The sequence below is a fragment of the Aedes aegypti genome, chromosome 2, assembly GCF_002204515.2.
Source record: "Aedes aegypti strain LVP_AGWG chromosome 2, AaegL5.0 Primary Assembly, whole genome shotgun sequence".
Taxonomy (NCBI): domain Eukaryota; kingdom Metazoa; phylum Arthropoda; class Insecta; order Diptera; family Culicidae; genus Aedes; species Aedes aegypti.
Window position 1 is genome coordinate 140,448,396 of NC_035108.1, and position 20,730 is coordinate 140,469,125.

At 41.2% G+C, this 20,730-nt stretch overlaps 1 protein-coding gene across 1 annotated transcript in view; it reads right to left on the minus strand.

Moving 5' to 3' along the window:
- LOC5578284 (pikachurin) overlaps positions 1-20,730 on the minus strand; it is a 783,038-nt gene that overhangs the window by 471,431 nt on the left and 290,877 nt on the right. Inside the window, exon 3 of the mRNA XM_021842555.1 lies at positions 20,322-20,438. Coding sequence (XP_021698247.1) covers positions 20,322-20,438 — 117 coding nt within the window. The remainder of the gene's footprint in view (positions 1-20,321; positions 20,439-20,730) is intronic.

Here is a 20,730-nt window from a genome sequence, read left to right on the forward strand (position 1 = left end):
CCAAAGGATTGTTTCGTATGCAAGAATGAATGCAGCAGTCTTGAAAAATGCCCGATATTCTTCGAAATGGATGTCGGATCTCGCTGGACGGTTGCCAAGGAGCAGAAATTGTGCAGGAAATGTCTGCGGAAGCATTTCGGAGCCTATCAGGTTAAAACACCATATGGGAGGCGTGGCTGTACGTTCATGCACAATAGCCTGTTGCACAACGATAAGCGATACAACAAACCAGCAGCAACACGCATTCAAAGACGATAACGAAAGTTCTGTTTTGCAACGTGCCAGTGACGGAAAAGAGAAGCGAGTTACAACTTTCGCCTTTCTCGATGATGGATCGTCGGCAACGTTGATGGAGCACAGTCTGCTGAGAGAACTGGACCTCAAAGGAGATTCCTATCCACTGTGCCTTGACTGGACAGGTGGTCAACGACGGGAGGAAAATGAATCGATTGCGCTAGCACTGAAGATTTCCGTTACGACTGAAGGCAGTGAAGTTTTCGAGCTACCGGTGGTGCATACAGTCCGCGAACTTGCACTTCCGAAGCAATCGTTATCAGTCTCGCTGATGGCAACCAAATACAGCTACCTGGAGGGATTGCCAATAGAGTCTTCCGAAAGTGTTTCTCCGCGATCACTGATAGAAATGAACAACTGTCGTCTGGGACACGCCTTAAGAAGTGTTGAAGGAGGTGAAAACGAACCAGTGGTATCTAAAACCCGTCTCGGATAGTATATGGACCTTGTGCAGTAGAATCAGGTGTGACAAACTCTGGCAAATATCACAACTTCCATATCTGCCCATGCGTCAAAGAGGAAGAAAGGGATTTGAATGCAGCTTTGAAGGAATATTTCTCAATCGATTAACTGGGAATATCAGCTGCATACAAATCACTACCATCGAAGAACGAGGAGTGGGCGATGAAGATTCTGTCCACTGAAACGCGTCTGATAGGAGACCGTTATGAGATTAAGCTACAGTGATGCTATGATCAAATCAATTTGCCTGATAGCAAAGGGATGGCTTTGAAACGTCTAGCATATCTGCAGAAGCGGATGAAACGCGAACCAGAGCTAGCTGTAGCGATGCGAACAAAGATGTCCGATTACGAGGAAAAGGGCTATATCCGTCGACTTTCAACAGCAAAGAAAGCAGAGAAGCATTCGAATGATTGGTATCTGCCGATTTTCGTGGTCACTAACCCTAATAAGCCCGGGAAACTAAGAATTGTTTTCGATGCAGCGGCGAAAGTGAACGGCGTCTCGTTAAACTCTTTTCTCCTGACGGGACCAGCTCAGCTGGTATCCTTGCTCGCAGTTCTGTAAAAGTTCAGAGAGTTCCGTGTCGCCATTGTAGGTGATATTCGGGAAATGTTCTTCCAAGTCCAGATGAAGAAGCAGGACCAGGAAAGTCAGATGATTCCTTGGAACGACGGCAACCCAGACAACGACCCCGAAGTGTACGCGGTTGCAGTCATGACGTTCGGAGCGGCTTGCCTCCCAGCTGTGCACATTATGTGAAGAATCGGAACGCTGAAAAAATCGAAGAGCAGTATCCAAGAGCGGTCGAGTGCATCAAGTACGAGCACTACGTCGATGACATGCTGGCAAGTGTTGAAACCGAGGAAGAAGCTATGAAGCTAGCCAGTGAGGTTCGATCCATTCATTCTTAAGGAGGTTTCGAAATTCGCTACTGGTTGTCAAATTCCAACGCTGTCGTCGAAAGTCTGCATGAGAACACTGCTACGGAGAAGAATATGAGTTTCTGCGCGGAGATGTCAACGGAAAAGGTCCTTGGTATGTGGTGGGATACAACAACTGACACATTCACGTTTAAACTGTCACTGAAGCATGACGTAGAGCTGCTGTCTGCAGTCAAGATGCCCACAAAACGAGAAGTTCTAAGGACATTAATGGCAATATATGATCCAATGGGACTCATCGCTAATGTCCTCATCTATTTAAAGATCCTTTTTCAGGAAATTTGGCGTTCAGGATGCGGCTAGGACCACGAGATCGATGGAAAGCTGTCTGAAACGTGGATAACATGGATTGAAGCACTGCCTAATGTCCACCAAGTCAGTATTCCTCGTTGTTACCGAATCAAAATGTCCGCCCAACCGACGAATGACTTGGAATTGCATATTTTCTGCGATGGTAGTGAGAATGGGATGGCAGCTGTAGCCTATTTCAGATTCGAAGAAGGAGAGTGTAGGAAGCATGATGAGATGTAAATATATAACTAATACCCATGTAAATAAATTTAGCAAATAATGTAAAAAAAAGCGATGATGATTCGATTCCATGATGTAACTATAAATAAAAAAAAAAATAAATATATATAAAATCAATTTTTGATAAATTAAAAGAGAAAATTTATTAGAGTGTACATTTTGATTGAGCAGAGAGAAGGATTCTACAAAAGACTTGACCGTCGCGGTCGGGATTCGAACCGAGAGTCTTAGTCTAATCATCCACCATATGACGCGCCATCTACCACGGCTATGTCAATTTATTTACATGGGTATTAGTTATATATTTACATCTAATCATGCTTCCTACAGAGAGGACGTGGAATGCACTCTTATCGGATCAAAAACGTTGGTAGCCCCTCTCAAGTTCCTTCCAATCTCTCGACTTGAACTTCAGGCCGCCGTATTAGGAGCTCGGCTCGCCGATTGCATCGTTAAGGCACACCGAATGAAGATTGCACGCCGCGTTTTCTGGACCGACTCCCGTGACGTAGTATGCTGGCTGCGGTCTGAACAACGACGCTACAGCCAATTTGTCGCATTCAGGGTCAGCGAATTGCTGGATACGAAACAAGTGAATGAGTGGAGATGGCTTCCGACCAAGAAGAACGTTGCGGATGAATGAACGAAGTGGAAAAGGTTCCCAGACTTTCAGCCGAACTGTCGCTGGTTCCGTGGACCAGACTTTCTATGGCAGTCCCAAAACGAATGGCCTGGCAACAAAAAAGATCAAGGTGAAACTATGGAAGGAATCCGCTCCAGCATTCTACATCATACAGTTGTAGAATCATTGGTGAGTTTCGAGTGGTTTGGGAAATGGAGGCGTCTGCTGAGATCGGTAGGATATGTTCATCGATTTATCGCTAATCTTCGGAAGCGTGTCAGTAAGGAGACAGTAGTTCGGGGCCCCCTAACGCAAGAGGGGGCTAAAGCTGGCGGAGATTACTATCTATCGGTTGGTTCAACAGCAAGCCTATCCGGATGAAATCCAGTTGATCCACAATAGCAATTCGGAGATAGATGCATGGCAACGTATGTTACCGAAATTCAGCTCGTTGTACAAACTCAGTCCGACCATCGATAGGTACGGTGTTTTGCGAATGCAAGGACCCATTAATGCCTGTAAATAGTTGGATGAAGCTACTAATAACCCAATCATACTCCCGAGGCAAAACTGTGTGACCGACTTGGTGATCGCAGACTATCATGCGACGTATCGTCATCAAAATCATCAAACAGCGATGAAATTGAAGTACAACATTCCTCGTCTTCGCTCAGAGTTCGACCGCGTCCGTAGAAATTGTCAGCGCTGCAAAATCCGCCAAGAAAATCCGCAGCCTCCAGCCATGGGAAGTCTTCCGCCAGCCCGATTAGTGGCGTATCAGCGACCATTCTCCTACACCAGAATTGATTACTTCTGTGAGCAAATGTCACGATTGTTCGGTCAAAACAAATTGTGTTTAAATCTTCTTCTTCTTGGCATTAACGTCCCCACTGGGACAGAGCCGGCAATTCAGAATAGTGCTCTAAGAGCACTTCCACAGTCAAAATCACTCAATCAACTCAAAAACTCGTGAAACCCGAATGTTGTTGTTTACGTTAGAAAGGATTACCTTAATTTTACCAGACTAACAAGAAAATATTGTCGTATGTGCATAAACTGTGGAAATACGAGACAATGCGTGAAAAGGGTGAGTCAACTCATCCATGATCTTTTGACTGCTGAGTTGCATGATTGACATCTCACGCATGAAAAATCTCAAGCGTTAGTTTTGAGAAATTGAGTTTTTCACAACACTGTCCACAGTTATTATCTGAGGACAGGGATTGAATCCTGAGAAAATTGAGAGAATCTCTCATGTTTCGCTCTCTGTAACTATCATAACATGCTGCACATTATGAGAGACTGTTTATCGTATACTGCTACAACTTTGATCAGATTGGGGGGATAGTAGTGCATGATAAAACCCCTCTAAACATGCTCCAAGCCTGGGGGACACTATTGCTATTGGAACTTCGTGGATTGTATATAGTGCCAGTAAAGAAAAACACCTATCCCCAACGGTAAACAAGCGAGAAAAATGGATTTTATCATCGCTCTCTCTTTGGGGCTCTCGCTCGCTGCTTCCATTTATCAGACTTGTGACACCTTGCGATACAATGACGATCGTGGACCACAGCAGATCGGATGTTTTTCTTTGCTTGCTTTGATCGTGCTTCATACTCAAAAGAGAGCGAATTCTGCAATGCCTGTCTGAGGACTGTCTTTCCCTAAGTTGCCATTTTCGCATTCATATATCGTTTGTCAGGTACGATGATACTCTATGCCCAGGGAAGCCTAGGAAATTTCCATCACAAAAAGATTCTGGACCGACCGGGAATTGAACCCAGACACCTTCAGCATGGCTTTGCTTTGTGGCCGTGGGCTCTAACCACTCGGCTACGGATGGCCCCAATTGTGTTCAAATGTTTGAGCTGAATTTTGAATTTTAAATGAAATAATATATTTCGTGATGCTGAAGGAACGGAGGGAGATTTAAATATTCCAGTAAAACATGTTATAATACCGTTGATGTGTTGTATTTTGATCACTCATCATATCACAGTGAGCCGTAAGTTGTGAGACGAATCTCAAAACTGATTGCGATAGAAATGAAATCGGTACGACGAATTGAGAATACGGCAAGATGCAATTTAATTGCATTATTTCCAAAAAGATGATCAAGATTTATCAAAATCTAATTGTACAATGCGAAAGCTGTTTTGTGAAAGAATTGTTTGGCATCCGTTCGTATCAGCATAATTAACTGCAATGCTGGGAAAATTGCAGGTTTTCACTGATCAAAGCCTAATGCGATGGATACAAGCACATCATCCTACTCAATTATCTTTCAAGTTAAAGTTAATGTTGTTTAACATTAACTTTGATTTGATAGAGTAGGTAACTTTTTGCTAATGAATCTTACCATCCTTTTTCTCATTGATTCGCAAAGCACCCAGTGACCCAGTAAACCTACAACTACGGAAAAACAACTACATATGTACAGTGAAATCACCATAGGCGATGATCGTAAGGCAATGTGTAAATCATGGTTCTCTGGGGTTAACCCCGCCAGATATGTGAACCCGAACGCAGCTGTTTTAGCTCGAACAATTCCCCAGAATATTCCATGCGGATAAACATCCGAGGCGATCCAAAAGGGGGTCATAACTGGGCCATTCGGCGCACCTGGCCTCACCGAAGGTTCGGGAAAACAATCGCCAATGTATGGAAAAAGCGAACGGACGAATGGGAACGAAACGGTTCTTCCGATAACAACACAAAGCTGTTGAATGCCATAAATCTTCCAACTTATCCTCCGTACAGAATTCGGACTGTGGCCACCTTTCCTTCGCCATCAGCGCACTACCTCTCTTTTTGGTTGATTGTTCAATAAGGGGAGGTAGGATTATTGCGGTAGTAGTTTGATTCATGTTGTCGCTTCTTTTTGTCATCGTTCCGATTCAGACTGAGCAGTAGGGTGCGGTTTATTTTAAGTAAGTTCTTAAAACCAAAAGTTCGTGTGCTCTTCTAAATTCAAACCATTTAAAAAGAGAAACCTCAAAGCTTGAGCCAAAAATATTCAGATTAAGAGGCGGTGTAAGTAATTTGAAGGTGAGTTTTCAAGTTATTAGATGTGAAATTTACATTCTTTTTATTTTTGTAATAATTTTGAACCTTTCGGTATCGATCTATCAAAACATATTATATGAAATATTTTTGACATATCAAACTTTTCTAAAATTAAAAGTGTTTAAGTGACAAAAAAAGTTTTCACCCAATTTTCCCTCTTTGTGTGTGTGTTTACGATCCATCTTTTGCTGACCAGCACGATGTTCTAGGACTCGATATTTCCATGAGTCGATGGCCCCTCCAATATCGACTCATTGAGGTTTGAATGTAACTTGAAAATTCACCTTCCAGTTGCTTGCGTCACTTCTTAATGTTAATATTTCCAGCTTTATATTTGGGGTTTCTTTTTCTACGTAGTTTGAACACTGAAGAGCACATAAATTTTTGTTTTGAGAACTTTTGAAAAATATGCCACACCCTACTGAGCAAGCTGAAAAAAGCTTCAGGTCTCTTTGTATTCGACGGCGGCAGGTCGAATGGGAAGCGGTCAGCGAAATTTCCTTTTATCAGAAGCTTTTGGGTGCCGGTTGGGCACTATTTTTTTGTGGCCTTCACGTTGGTAATCCCTTGATGAGCTATCGGGCCAAGGGTGTTGGCCGCGGGAGTGCACTGCTACTTGCAATAATTTTCCTGTCAGAGCGGAAATCCTTCCACTTAGAAAGCAATTATTGTGCAAATTGGACAACGCTTATGATAATCAGTTGACTTTTAAAGGGCTGCAACGTAAATAGTTTCTCGATTTGGAGGATGATTTGTGACTTGCGGTTTTGGCAGATATGATACCTCACTTTTCTCGGCCAATTTATCTGAATGACGTTTTTGAAACGCTTTGTGTTTTGAGTGCTATAACTTATTTGCTGAAAAGCTTGATCCAACAATAACTCTGCTAAATGGCATAGTCGACCAGGGATGTCAAGTCAATTTTACAAAAATCTGGAAGATTTTGAAAATTTCTCTGGAAAAGTCTGGATCGCTTCTGTCTTATATGGAGAACCTTACAAATTATTTACAAAACCTTACAAATTCATTTCAAATTTTATCTGGATCTTCCAGATATTTGTAATATGAGGCCTCAAAAATCTGAAATATTCCAGACAAATCTGGAAGGTTGGCAACGCTGAAGCCGACAGTTTCAGTCTGAGGAGACAATCGAGCATAAAAGGAACAGATGTGAAGAATGCGTTCAACAGCGCAAACTGGGAAGCGATAGCCCACGTAGAACAGCAGTGAAACTTTCAAAACACATGAGTCGGAAGGAATACAGATTGATAAGAAATAACAGCTATAATTCGCAAGTCTACTGATGAAAACTCTAAAATTATAGTGTTTCTGTCGGGAATTATTCTGATCACGAAATATCTTCGATTATTATTTAAAGAAGTTTCCATGGTTTTGTCTAGTTTTACTAATTTTGACTTTTTATGGAAATCCCTGCAATAATTGTTTAAGTTTCTCAGGCCCCATCAGGAATTTGTCCATGGATTATACCAAGGATTTCACAAAAGATACTTCCAGAAATTTATTCACAGCTCCATACGGAAATCCCTTCAAAGAACTACTCCGAAAGTTCCTCCAGGGATATTTTTAGGAATTCATCCAGGTATTCCTTAAGATATTTTTTTCAGGAATTGTTTTGGACATTTCCTCAAAGATTCCTTTAGAAATAAGTATTTCCTGCACTGAATCCTCCAGAAATCCATCCAAAAGTCAATAAAAAAAAACCTCATGTTGTTTTTGGGCTACTTTCAAGGCTTCCTTTAAGAATTTATACAAAGATTCCTACAAGAATTTATTCAGAAATTCTTTCTGCAATTCCTCAAGGTATTGACTTCAGGAGTTCAAAAATATACCGAGAATTTCTTCTAGACTTACACCAGGAATTTCTCTAGAAGCTTCTTCAGAGATTACTCCAGAAATTCTTCGCAATAAACTCCTCCCAGGAATTCGGGCAGGGCCTTTTCCAAAGATTTTTAAAGACACATTAATTCTTCTTGGGATACTTTCAGGAATTCCTCCACGCATTTCTTCAGAGATCTCTCCAGGAGCTCTGCCAGTCATTCCTTCAACATTTTTTCTAGAAATACTACAGGTATTCCTTCATTGATTTTTGTAAGGATTCTTAAAGAAATCACTCTAAAAAATAACCCAATTTAAAAAGGAATTCCTCTAAGATTTCCTTCTCGTAATGTCCCAACAGATTCTTCGAACGATCAACCTAAGAATTGGTTCAGAAATTACTCAACGAATACCTCCATGAATTGTTTCATAGATTCTACCAATAATTTCTCAAGAGATTCTCTCAGATATTTCTCTAGGAACTTTCCCTGTGATTTCTCTAGGAATATTTTCAGAGATTCCGCCATAAATTCCTCCGGGGATTGATCAACAATTTTCTCAAGGGACTTCTTCGAAAAACTTCTAATGTTTCCTTCAAGAATTTCACCAAGAATTTCTCCAGAAAATAGTTAAAAGGATTTGTTCAGAAATTCCTGCAGATATTCCTTAAGTAGTCTCTCTTTAAAAATTCCTATAAGGATTCTTCCATAAGTTTCTCTAGTGATTTCTTCAGAAAAAAAAATCCACGAACTCCCTCTTGAGATTCTACAAAACAAAACCTGATGATTTTCATAATTATTCCTCCAAGGATTTCTACACCAATTCTTTTGCGGATTCTGCCAGAAATTCATCAAGTGATTATTGAAATAATTCTTTCAAAAGTTACTTCATGAATGTATTTATGCTTACTTCTAGGAATTCTTCCAAAGATTCCATCATAAATTGTTTGCAGAGATGTCTTCAAAAAATCCACAAGTTCTTACAGGGATTCTTCCCAGAGATTTAGCCAGAAGTTCCTATAGACATTCCTGCAAGAATACCTCCACAGGTTCTAACAGTAATTTCCCAAGGAATCCACCAGGATTTTTTGAGAGATTCCTCCTGGAAATGCCCCTAGAATTTTTCCATGAAATCTTCTACGAATATTTGCTGAGTGTTTCCAGTGATCCCTCAAGAGATTTTTCCAAATATTGCTACAGGGACGCAACCATGAATTCTTGCTAAGATTTTTTTCAGAAATTACTTCTGGAATATCAACGGGATTTCTACTATTATTTAAAGGATTTCCTCTATGTACTCCTTCGAGAAATGTTCAAGAGATTGATTAAGAAATTGGGATGGGATTTCTTTCCGGAGGAATTCCTGGAAGACTTCATGGTGTAATATCTAGAACAGTTCTGGGTGGAATTCCTGTATGAATTTGTAAATACTTCTAAGTTTTTTATATGGAATCTCTGGATAAATTCTAGATGAGGAGGTATTCCTGATAGAGTGTCTGGAAAAATTCCTGGCGGAAATCCTGGAAGTATTCCTGGTCGAATTCCTGAGAGCATCCCTGGTTAAATCTGGAGGAGTTCTTGGTTGAATTTCTAAAGAAATTCCTGGAGGTAATCCTAAAAAATCTTGAATGTTTCCTTGGTGCTCTGTAAGGACAAAGTTCTGTAAGGTATTTCATTGTGAAGTGTGTTAAGGAATTCACTATGATTTTCCTGCAGAAATCCCTGAGAAAATTGGTGGAATCATGGTGTAATTCCTGGAGAAATTTCTGGAGGTATTTCTGTTAGGATTCCTGGTGAGATACCTGGTGGGATTTCTGATGAAAATCCTGAAGAAATTTCTGGAGGAATTTCTGGAAAAAATCCTAGTGGAATTATCGGAGAAATTCCTGGAGGAAATTCATTGTGGAATTCCTGGAGGTATTTCATAAGTTATTCGTATTGGGATTTCCGGTGAAAATAAATAATCTTAATATTCGTTGTGAAAAATATAAAGTATCGAAATATTCGTTGTGTAATTCTTGGATGAATTTCTGGCGAAATTCCTGATAGAAATCCTGGCGGAATTCCTGGAGGTATTCCTGAAAAATCTTGAAAATTTTCTTGGTGTATGTCCTGGACAATGTTCTAAAACGGTTTTTGGTGAAATTCCTGGGGGAATCCCTGAACAAATTGCTGAAAAACCCATGGTAAAATCTAATGTGAAACTCCTTGAGGTATTCCTGAAAAAACTTCTGCGTAATCTTTCGTAATTTTAGAAGAAAACTTAGAGGAATTCCTGGAGTAAAATCCGGTTGAATTCATAAAGGAATATTTGTGGAATTCTTGACAAAATTCCTGGAGGAACCTCAGAGGATTTTATAGAGAACCCCGGAGGAATCCCGTACAAATTTCGAAGAAATTTCTAGAGGGATCCCAGAAGAGGAATTCCTGGAGAAATCCTGGAGGAATTCCTGGAGGAATTCTGGGCAGAAATCTCGGAGGAAGCATCACGGAGAAATTCCTGGAGAAATTCCGGGGGAATTCCAGGTGAAGCCCGGATATAACTCCTGGATAAATCCCGGAGGAATTTCTGGAAAAATCCTGGAGGAATTCCTTGTGGAATTACGAACAAAAATCCTGGAATGATCTCGGAAGAATCCCTGGAAGAATCCTGGAGGAAATCCTCGAAGAATCCCGGAGGATTCCTGCTGAAATGCTAGTCAAAATTCCTGGAGGAGCGCTTGAAGGAATTCTTTAAGAAATTCCACAGGAATTCCTGGAGGAAAACCTGGTTGAGTTCATAAAGGAATTCCGGTGAAATTAATTGAGAAATCGCGGAAAACCGGAGGAATTGCTGGAAAAATCCTGGAGGACTTTCTGGAGCAATATCGAATTTGTGGAGGAATCCCAGAGAATATCCTGGAGACATCCCGGGAGAATCCCGAAAAAATCCCGGAGGAATTTCTGGAAGAATTGGAAATCCGGGAGGAATTTCTGGAAGAATCCAGGAAGAGTCCCGGAGGATTCCTGCTGTAATTTCGAAAAAATATCCTTGAGGAAATCCTCAGGAATACCTGTAGGAATCCAAGAGATATTCTTCGAGGGTTCCCGAAAAATTCTTGGATGAATACCGGAGGAATTCCTGGAGGAATCCTGGAAGAATTTCTGGAGAAATCCCGGAGGAATTCTTGGAGGAATTTCTGGAGGAATCCCGGACAAATTTGTGGAGTAATTTGGAAGAATCTGTCAATCTGTATAATCTGTTATATCTGAATCTGTATAATCTGTAATAATTTGGAAGAATCTGTGAATCTGTGGAATTCTTGGAGGCACCTTCGAAAATTCATTCCTCTAAGGATTCTTAGGGAATTTTTGGAGGAATCCCTAGGGATTGGAGCCCTTGCGAAATTTTAGAGGAGTATCTGGAGATATTCTGGAATAATGCTTGGTAAATTCATAAAGGAATTTCTGGGGGCTCTTGAATAAATCCCTGCGAAATTCCTGAACGAATTACTGATCTAATTTTTGGAGGAAGACCTGGGAAATTTATGGAAACATCCCAGGCGAATTCTTAAAGGAATACCTGTGATATTCCTTTATGAATCTTCTAAGTATTTACCTTAATTCCTGGAGGAATTATTGGAGAGTTCCTAGAAGAATCCCATGCAATTGCCGAAAGTATTTCTGTAGAACTTGTTGAGGATTCCCTAAGATATTCTTGAAAGGATATCTGGAGATTTTTTTAACTGGAGAATTTCTGTAGAAATCTCTGGAGGATTTTTTGAGGAATTTCTGGAGAGATTTCCAGCGGATATCTCTAGAAAATTTCTTTTTGTTAATATTTTTAGGAATTTCTGTGAAATTTCTAGGAGAATCTCTGAGGAACTGGATAAAAACCTGAAGAGTTTTTAAAAAATCACTGAAAACTACAGTAAGAGTTCCTGGTTGAATCCCAGAGCAATTGCTGAATAAATCTCTGGGGGAATCTCGGGTTAAATTTTGGAAGAATCTCTGGGGAATTCTTGTAGTAATTCTCCAAATTGTTTTGGAGGCAACCTTGACGAATCTTTCGAGAATTTCTCAAACCATTTTCGAAGAATTTCTGAAAGAATTTAAAAGAATTCTTGTTTCTATTATTTAATCAAAGAGGTACCAGAGGAGTACGCAATGCGTGTAAAGAGACAATACTGAAAGGTTGAAAGCAGGAATGGGATAACTCCACTAAAGGTAGATTGACCCATCGTCTTGTACGAAATATGTCAAACTCGCTCAGAATCTCCTGTGTGTCCCAATTGTGCTGATGTGGAGGAAACCGGGGAGCATGTCGTATTCGATGCCACTCGTACTTATCTTCAAGAACACGATTTTGAGCTGGACCGGGCCCTGGATCCGGTTTACCGATTTCGAGTCAGTCCAAGGTGAGGTTGCCTAGGACGTGGCGAGGGTTCAATGCAGGACTCTGTTGAACTCGAACAAAAACCCAGAGGTCTGCAAGCACGTCTCCGTACAAGTGACCCGAACCGCTTTCAAAGTACTTTAGCTCATCACCAGGAGCACCACCCGGAGCATTACGATCCAGGCCTGCGGGATCCTGATTATGGAAGACTGGCAGCATAAGAACATGGACAGTGTCCATTGGACACGACTACGGTCTACGCATATGAACCGCGCTGCAGTGCTGACGGTCGTGCAGGGATGGATGACACCTCACTGAAAATACGAGAGGGTTAATATGTAGTTTGGTTGCCCTGTACCGTCAAAACATTGGTAGGCCTCCAAGTACGTTCTAAACCCGCCACTTTATCTGGTGGAAGTAGACTCAGTTAAACCTTTCCTGACTTGTGCCGATCTGGCTCGAACTTGGCACCCCATAAGAAGCCGGGTCAACCCTAGCATGGCGTCACTGCTTGCAAGCATCACCTTTGGATCACGAAGGCGACTACTTACGACGGGCGAGGATAGCGGCTGAATTTGCAAAACAATGCCGATACAATGGAGTTCAACACAGCAGAAGTCGAAGACGCGAGCGCGTTTCAGAAAAGCAGTAAGGTGCTACGATCGCCGGTGCATACCACGGAGAATCTACCGACGTATAGAAGTAGCTCGAAGCAATGTGAAACACAAGGACAACAAGGAGGATTAGGAATTCAGAGTCCAGTGTACATACCGAAATCGAGCAACAACGCTGATCAAGGAGGACAAAAACCTTTGAACTAGAGCTTGACGGAGATGAAGAATAAGCTCGATGAACTCAACCAGTTCATCAAGGACCGGCACAATGTACATACCGCGATCAAGAGTACGCTGTCGAGCATCAAATCCTATGTCAACACTGCTTTATCGAGTAGAAAGCACTGAGGATAAGAGCAGAGCTTGCCAAAAAGGCACTTGAAAAGGTTACGGAGTTAGCAGCGGCGGACAAGCTTACCCAGTAAATACGCGATCGCATATAATAGGATAATAGTACAAATGTGGAGGTGATATACGTAAATTTTGCACGCAGTTTAATGGCGCATGAACGCGGTGCACCCAGAAAGGGGAAATTATGTTTGAGCTGAAGAGTGACCCAGCGATCAAGAGCTCGCCCTATTAGGAGCTAGTAGCCAACTCTTTGGTGAAAGAAGTGGACATAAGAGCACTTACTCAAGAAGCAGTGAGGGTGAGATAACAACCGTGGACGAAGTGAGTGAGGAACTGCGTAAGCAATGCAGCTTTGACGGAAGGCCATGGAAATCCGTCTGAGAAAGTCGTTCGATGGCACACTGTCAGCGACGATTCGGATATCAGTTGACACGGCGAACAAACTGGTGGAGAGAGGAAATGTGAGAATTGGCTGGTCGATATGTCCACTGAGACTGGTCGCATGAGCAAATAGGCCACCGATGCGATGATTCACGTGCATGAATTTCATACACCCGGTGGCGTGCTGTAAAGGTCCGGACAGAACCGAACTGTACAGGAAATGTGGAGAAAGAGGTCACTTGAGAAAAGACTGCAAGAATTGACCAAGGTGCTTGCTCTGCTCACCGGAGGAAAAAACACACATTCGATGAGCAGCTTCAATTGCCGTGCGTACTAAAAGGTGATCGCAGCCCAACAGTAACGGAGGCAATGTAGATCACTGCAACACCGCACAGCAACTGGTGTGGTAAACGACAACAGAAACTAAGTGTGACGTTGCGATAATTGCTGAACCGTATCGAGTACCACTCAATAACGCCGGGTGGCGGATATCACAGGCGCAGTGGCAATACAAGTAACGGGTAAGTTTCCTATCCAGGAAGTGGTTGCCAGCTCAAACGCGGGGTTCTTGATCGCCGAAATCAACAGAAGTAACTTTTGCAGCTGCTACGCGCCTCCAAAATAGACGCTTGAAGAATTTAGTCGGATGTTGGAGGAGTTGACCGACGAGCTAGTTGGTCGTAAAAGCGGTGCTGATTGGAGGTAACTTCAATGCATGGGTTGTGGAGTGGGGCAGCAGGGTTACATCCTACTGGAGGCTTTATCAAAGCTAGACGTACGATTTGGATACTATCACTGGAGGTATTTACCCATGGGCATCGAGATCGTCGGCTTTGCGGATGACATCGTCCTAACAGTAATAGGCGAAACGCTGGAGGAAGTGGAAGTGACATGGAGGCAATAAGCATGGTCGAGAACTGGATGACATGATCGCTAAGACACTTGTGCGTGATGATAGACGATCGGCTAAACTTCAACAGCCATGTCGGCTATGCATGTGAAACACACCTACAAGGACCATATCGAACGCTCATGGACCGAGAAGCAGTAGGAGGTGTCATCTGGCTTGTCGACACTGAGATACGGAGTTCCAGGAGCATCACTGCAAACCAAGCGCAACCGGGGCAAGCTCAATAGCACGTACCGGCTCATGGCCATGAGAATAGCAAGCACATACACTACAATATCATCAGAATGATTTGCATCATCCTGGGAAAAAACGTCGAGTGCTATCAGCGGAAAGGCACTGGGCAGGTGGAGAAATTGGCGACGATCGGCTAGCTAGTGAAGTGGCAGCAAAAAAGGGATGCCTCTGAGAAAAGTAGGAGGGCCCACAGACTCATCCCGAATGTGTCGACCTGGGTAAACAGGGAGCATGGGGAAGTAAACTTCCACCTGACACAGTTTCTGTCAAGTCACGGTTGCTTCAAACAATATTCGCAACGGTTCGGTCACGCTCTTTTCCTGTTCGGTCCTGTGCAGGGATGGGAAATGTACTGTAGCAAACATTTACTACCTCGACATTCACATTTTTCTACACGACCATCAAAATCCAAAGCAAACCATGACCGTTCAAAACAAAAAAAAGTTACGACTCTTCAAAACTGGAATCTTCTTTTTCCTAACGTTTTTTTTCAAACCCGAATGAGAAATGACTCAAGGACAGTGGTGACACGATTTTTCCGGTTTTCGGGGTTTTGCATTTTTGCTCGATAAAGGCAGCATGAAATTGAACTTGTTTATATGTATCGTAACGAAATGATTGTGCTCTTGCTATTAGCGCTAATAGATTTCAATTAGTTGAAAATACAAGCGAAATAATAGCGATTGAATTATTTAACATTTTTTTTTCAATCATTCACCTCGAGATGGCTGCCCGAAAACGATCATAGTGGAGCAACCCGGGAGCATCATGACAGCTGCAGTACAACGTCAATGTACCGAAAAATTTTGGTCCGTGGTACTGTCAAACTCAATGAAATCATGGAGTGTGCTCAAAATAGGGCGTAAACTAGAATTATGCTTGATGGACATAAAAATAGTTTTACATTTTTTGTTTGGCATTTGTAACATCATAATAAACGAGTGATCACCAAATAGCGATTCTCTAAAAGGATTTGTATGGTCATCGGGAAGATTTTGTATGGCTCACGAGCGAGTTTTGAATAGTGGTGTGATGTGGTTCGCATGCTGAAGGTGCTTATAGTAATCGTTCCTTTGTTTACGAAATTATTTTTTGACCACTTGTCAATTCAAAGCAAGACAAATTTGTTAGGTATTGTTCAAATATTACGTAACACAACAAGGGAAGGTAAGGGATATTTTGTAGTGTTTCGGTCCTTACAATAAATTGGAAGGGGAGGAAGGGGGTTTAAATTGGCAAATTTCTTCGTTACGTAACATTTGAATCAAGGCGATTTTTTGGGACATTCTAAATAATCATTATTTATTTCCAATTACATTTATTTTATTTTGCATAAATCATCAAGATCTGATATTCAACATAATAAATTAATAGTTTTGCACCATTTAGAGTGAACTAGATGCGGCCACTCGGGCTTAATGTCCTGAAGAACCGGCTCTAGATTTGTTAGGTATTTCAAATCTCTAAAAGAATAGATTGAACATAACAGTTCACTAAAATGCATTCCCATAAGCTTGACACAGATGTTAAGATACAAGTTGTGCACTTTATCATAAATTTTAGGCATCCCGAGGACCCGAAAATGGTCATTTTTAGGATCAATCAAATGCAGTTGATATAATTATTAAATTAAATCGATTATCAGAAGGTTTACGCTGATGCGTTTTTCTTAAAACTTCTTGATATAGTGGCCACATTATAGCCGATTCTAGAAATTATCTGTGGCTTGAAATTTGCCTTCCTCCAGGGGCACAGAAGCACAAAACCCTTGTCACCCAACCTGACCCAGAGATTCACCGCAATAACTCCAGCCACAGGAACATTCCCGAGATTCTTTGACCACTTTTATAAACTAGATATGTGTATGAGTATACTGCCAAAATATTATTGAAATCCGTTTAGTATTCGCTGAGCGGTGAGAGTTTTAGTAATTTTTCTTTCACTCAGGCCTATACGGGTTAACCGAGTGAATTTATCACACCGGTGGACAAGTCAATTGACCGGACCAAAGCCAAACGTCAATATGTTGGATCCCTACCAGAAAGTAAGCTAACTGTTGGCGGCCATTACCGCTTTTAAAAAGCTGGATAGTTCATCCAATAGACTTATCCACGGTCTTCTTTTCATGTTGATTTTTTCCGATCTAAATATGTTTACATAAAATGACATCCACGCCAACACGAATGTTCACCGGATGAACAATGCGTGGATGAATGTGCAACGAAATCGTTTATTTTTCTGTATACATCGCCCGCAGTAAAGGTTTTCTTCACGCTGAAAGTTGCAGCGTGACGTCATCGTATATTAGTTCATAGGCTTATTTGATTGAAACTTAGACCTCTGGTGGTGAGTATGAGAAAAAGTGTTCTAATCCGCATAGGAAAAAACTGCAAATAAAAAAAATATCACTTTTCGACTTGATTCGATCTCAAATAAAAAGATAAGGACACCGTCTTCAGCCATATAGCTGTACGGAATGGAACTTAACACTAGACAATGGATAAGGATGCTCCAGTGACACAGTTGAGAAACATTCCTGACGAAAAGTTTCAATGGCTGAAGCGGAAATCGAACCCACACCCAATGACGCGATGCGCTTAAATGCCTAACGCAGGGTGGCCAGTGAAAAGTCAATTTCAAATTCCCGGTTTTCTCCCGGTATTTCAAAAATATTCCCGGTTTAATGATATGCTAAAAATCATTATTGTGATTTTTTCACCATTTCAAACGACTTTTAAGTACTTATTTGGTAGTTTTTTGGTCATAAATCAAAGCATTTCTATTAGTGGTAGACGGAAATCAGATATTTTCCTGCGCATTCAAATTTTCGGGGCTTATACTGATTCTGCTAAATTTCAGTTTGATCTATGAAACGATATTTTACGACGGTCATATTAAGTAATCGTGGAATATGTTACGAAAAAGTTCAGTGTGAAAAAAAAATTTTTGACCCTTGTTTATATGATGCGATCGAGTCAATCTTTGAATGAATCATAGTTTAAATTTTAAACGGTCAAATAGTTTGAACCATAGTTTAAATTTTAAACAGTTGTAAACATAATAATAATAATAATAATAATAATTAACATAATAAATTAATTTATCAATCAATTGTTCAACATTTCGTTTGATGGGCATCAGCATAGAATTTTTTGTTATGTTTCATCCCCACACATCTAGAACATTTTCTCAGTTCAATTATTTCTGATATTGCTGTTTGCATTTGAGGTGCAAATATTGAGTAAACATCCTCCAAATGCGGTAACACCAAATAATCAAAGGACACCTAGCAACGATTATATAAATCACCACCGCCCTAGCAAGGAAAATCTATCTTTGACATCGCATTTCTTGTTAAAAATCTTACCGCTTTTGGTGTTCCCGCATTTGATGTTTGCATTTCAAACGCACACAGCAATAAAAAATGAAATGAAATGAATTAAAATTGTATACTATTTTTACCAAGCCCAAACAAGAAACGAATGGCATTTAATATCATAGGTTGTAAACGCATTTAATTTGATCTCAGTGAATTGCAAGCTTTCTTAGAGAAATTTATAATATCCAAACTATGGAGTTTTTAATGCTTCATGAAACTATATGAAAAACTTTTCGCAAGATGTTTCTTCATTAAATGTTTTTAAATTACTGGATTAGAACGGTAACATTTGTATAAATAATATGTTTTTGACTTTATTGACTAACTTGGGATTTGAATTCAGAAGCTTTTGTAAAAACCCACTAAACTATAGATTGTGCTGGTTAAAACATTACTTGGTATGCACAATTTTCCCAGTGCTAATTGAAATTCCCGTATATTTCCCGGTTTTCTCCCGGTGATTCGAAATTATCGGCTTTTTCCCGGTTTTCCCGATTTCCCGGTGCGCTGGTCACCCTGCTAACGACACTAACAGCACGGCCACGAGGCCCACAATATTTTATTTTATTTTATGTTATGGCCAGCGCTTTCTTTTGAGGGCATAAAAGAGATCCACAAATCAGTTAGGCTGTAAGTAATTTCTTATAGAAAGTAATCTTCGCCTGAGTAAGTAAGTTCGTAAAACATAGCACTAACACGTCATTTAATCTTTTCACCGAACGAATTGGTACGCTCTTAAGTTCATTTGGTGCTTAAACTTGATGATTTTATTAATTTTATTTCCATTGGCAGACGAAAATATCAGACTCGCCCTTATTTCATTTCATTCCATTCGTTGTTTTGCACCCGTCAACAACGAAACAAAATTCCGATCTGCCATAGTGAAAAATTGTGCCGGCAGCGGTGGATGGCCCCATTGTTTACGTTGAAAGTAGGTACGTGAAAATTGCGTTATCTGTCACTTCGCGGGGGGGTTGTAGTGGAGAGACAAAAACATTCAAGCAGTGTGTGAACCGTTGGCAGCGCAATGCCTGATGCTATTGATGCTGCTGCTGCTTTATGTTTTGGTTGACTGGCAGAATCGATGAACTGTGGTTCATAGTGGTCACAGTTCCCAAGCCTGGTCCTGTGTATTGTGAGAGAAAGGGAACCGCTGGAATATATTTGCTTCGATAAGGCTATCCATGAGGACTTTCCGCGATAGGACTGACAGCTAAAAGTGTGAATGCAACCGAAACGAATGCGTAAACAAAGCATGTGGGTGTTGCCGGAGCTTTACATTTTCCTTTGTAATCGAACGGTCACTCCGATCGCGAAACGTCAAAAGCTCTTGGTAAACAAAAAAACCAGCTGATCGCAGCTGTCTCATGGATTGCCTTATTGCCTGAGGTTCAACATGGAACGAAGTGCAGCGACGGCTGCTTTTGGACAGGACTTCAATGCAGACAGAATGGTAAGCAAAATGGTAAGCGATCCTAACCTTTGGAATCTGGCGAACATAGTGGAGATAACATCTATTTTTGTAGAGAAACTGGCGGGAAGAGCAGCAAAACGAGAAGCAGAGAGCAGTACCTGGCATCGGATCGGCGCTAATGAACCGGAAGTCAACCCCCAATCGGAATCATTTGATCGACCTCCGCCCTCGAAGATCTCCCCTGCGATAACCGCCGGTGGTCTGGGCACTATCAGTGCGGATGTCTCCCCAACCGGTTCTGGTGACAACCTCCAACGCCGGGGGATATCAGGAGGAGAAGGAAGCTAGAAGGGAAGAAGAGGATGCGCAACGGTAGGAGACAGAGAAGCGAAGGAAGATGAAAAGGCTGTTTGCTCAACATTCAAGAGCAAACCACTGGCAGGCTGCGCAGAGTGCAAGAGAACATAACGGGAAAACGTCAAGAGCGTAATAGAAGCACAGATGCACAGCCAACAGGTTGAGAATGTTTCTCTTTATGCTTTTCCGTTATGGTGTTTTATTTTTATTAATCCCATCTTCTTCTTCTTGGAATTGACGTCCTCACGGGGACAGAGCCTGCTTCTCAGCTTAGTGTTCTTATGAGCACTTCCACAGTTATTAACTGAAAGCTTTCTTTGCCAAAGTTGCCAATTTCGCATTCGTATATGGTGTGGCAGGTACGATGATACTCTATGCCCATGGAAGTCAAGGAAATTTCCATTACGAAAAGATCCTGGACCGACCGGGATTCGAACCCAGCCACCTTCAGCATGGCATTGCTTTGTAGCCGCGGACTCTAACCACTCGGCCAAGGAAGGCCCATATACTAGTTCAATCACCAATAAGACAAATAAAACACAAACTTACCTTGACAACTGTATCCATTCTTGTTCAGCTCGAATCCTTCCGTACAGTCGCATTCGTACATTCCATCATGCAGTTCGTAGCAAAGCTGTTCACAAGGGCTGCCATGACCGCAACGACCTGGAATCAGATAGAGCAAACAAAAAGTTTATGAATGTGTTTCAAAAAAACGAGTGAAATAACAGACTTGAGTTTAATTGTAAATAAAATGTTTAAAGCCTTCCGAGGACATCAAAGTACCTAACCTAACTTCCATAACTTATTTCCACTTTGCCTGATACTTTATCAAAGAAAATATTTTTTCTCAAAGTGCAACTGTGAAAATCACTACGAGAATCTATGAGGTACAGTTTTATCTCCATTACAACATTTCAATCGACGCTTCATATAAATATAACTAGATTCTGATGCA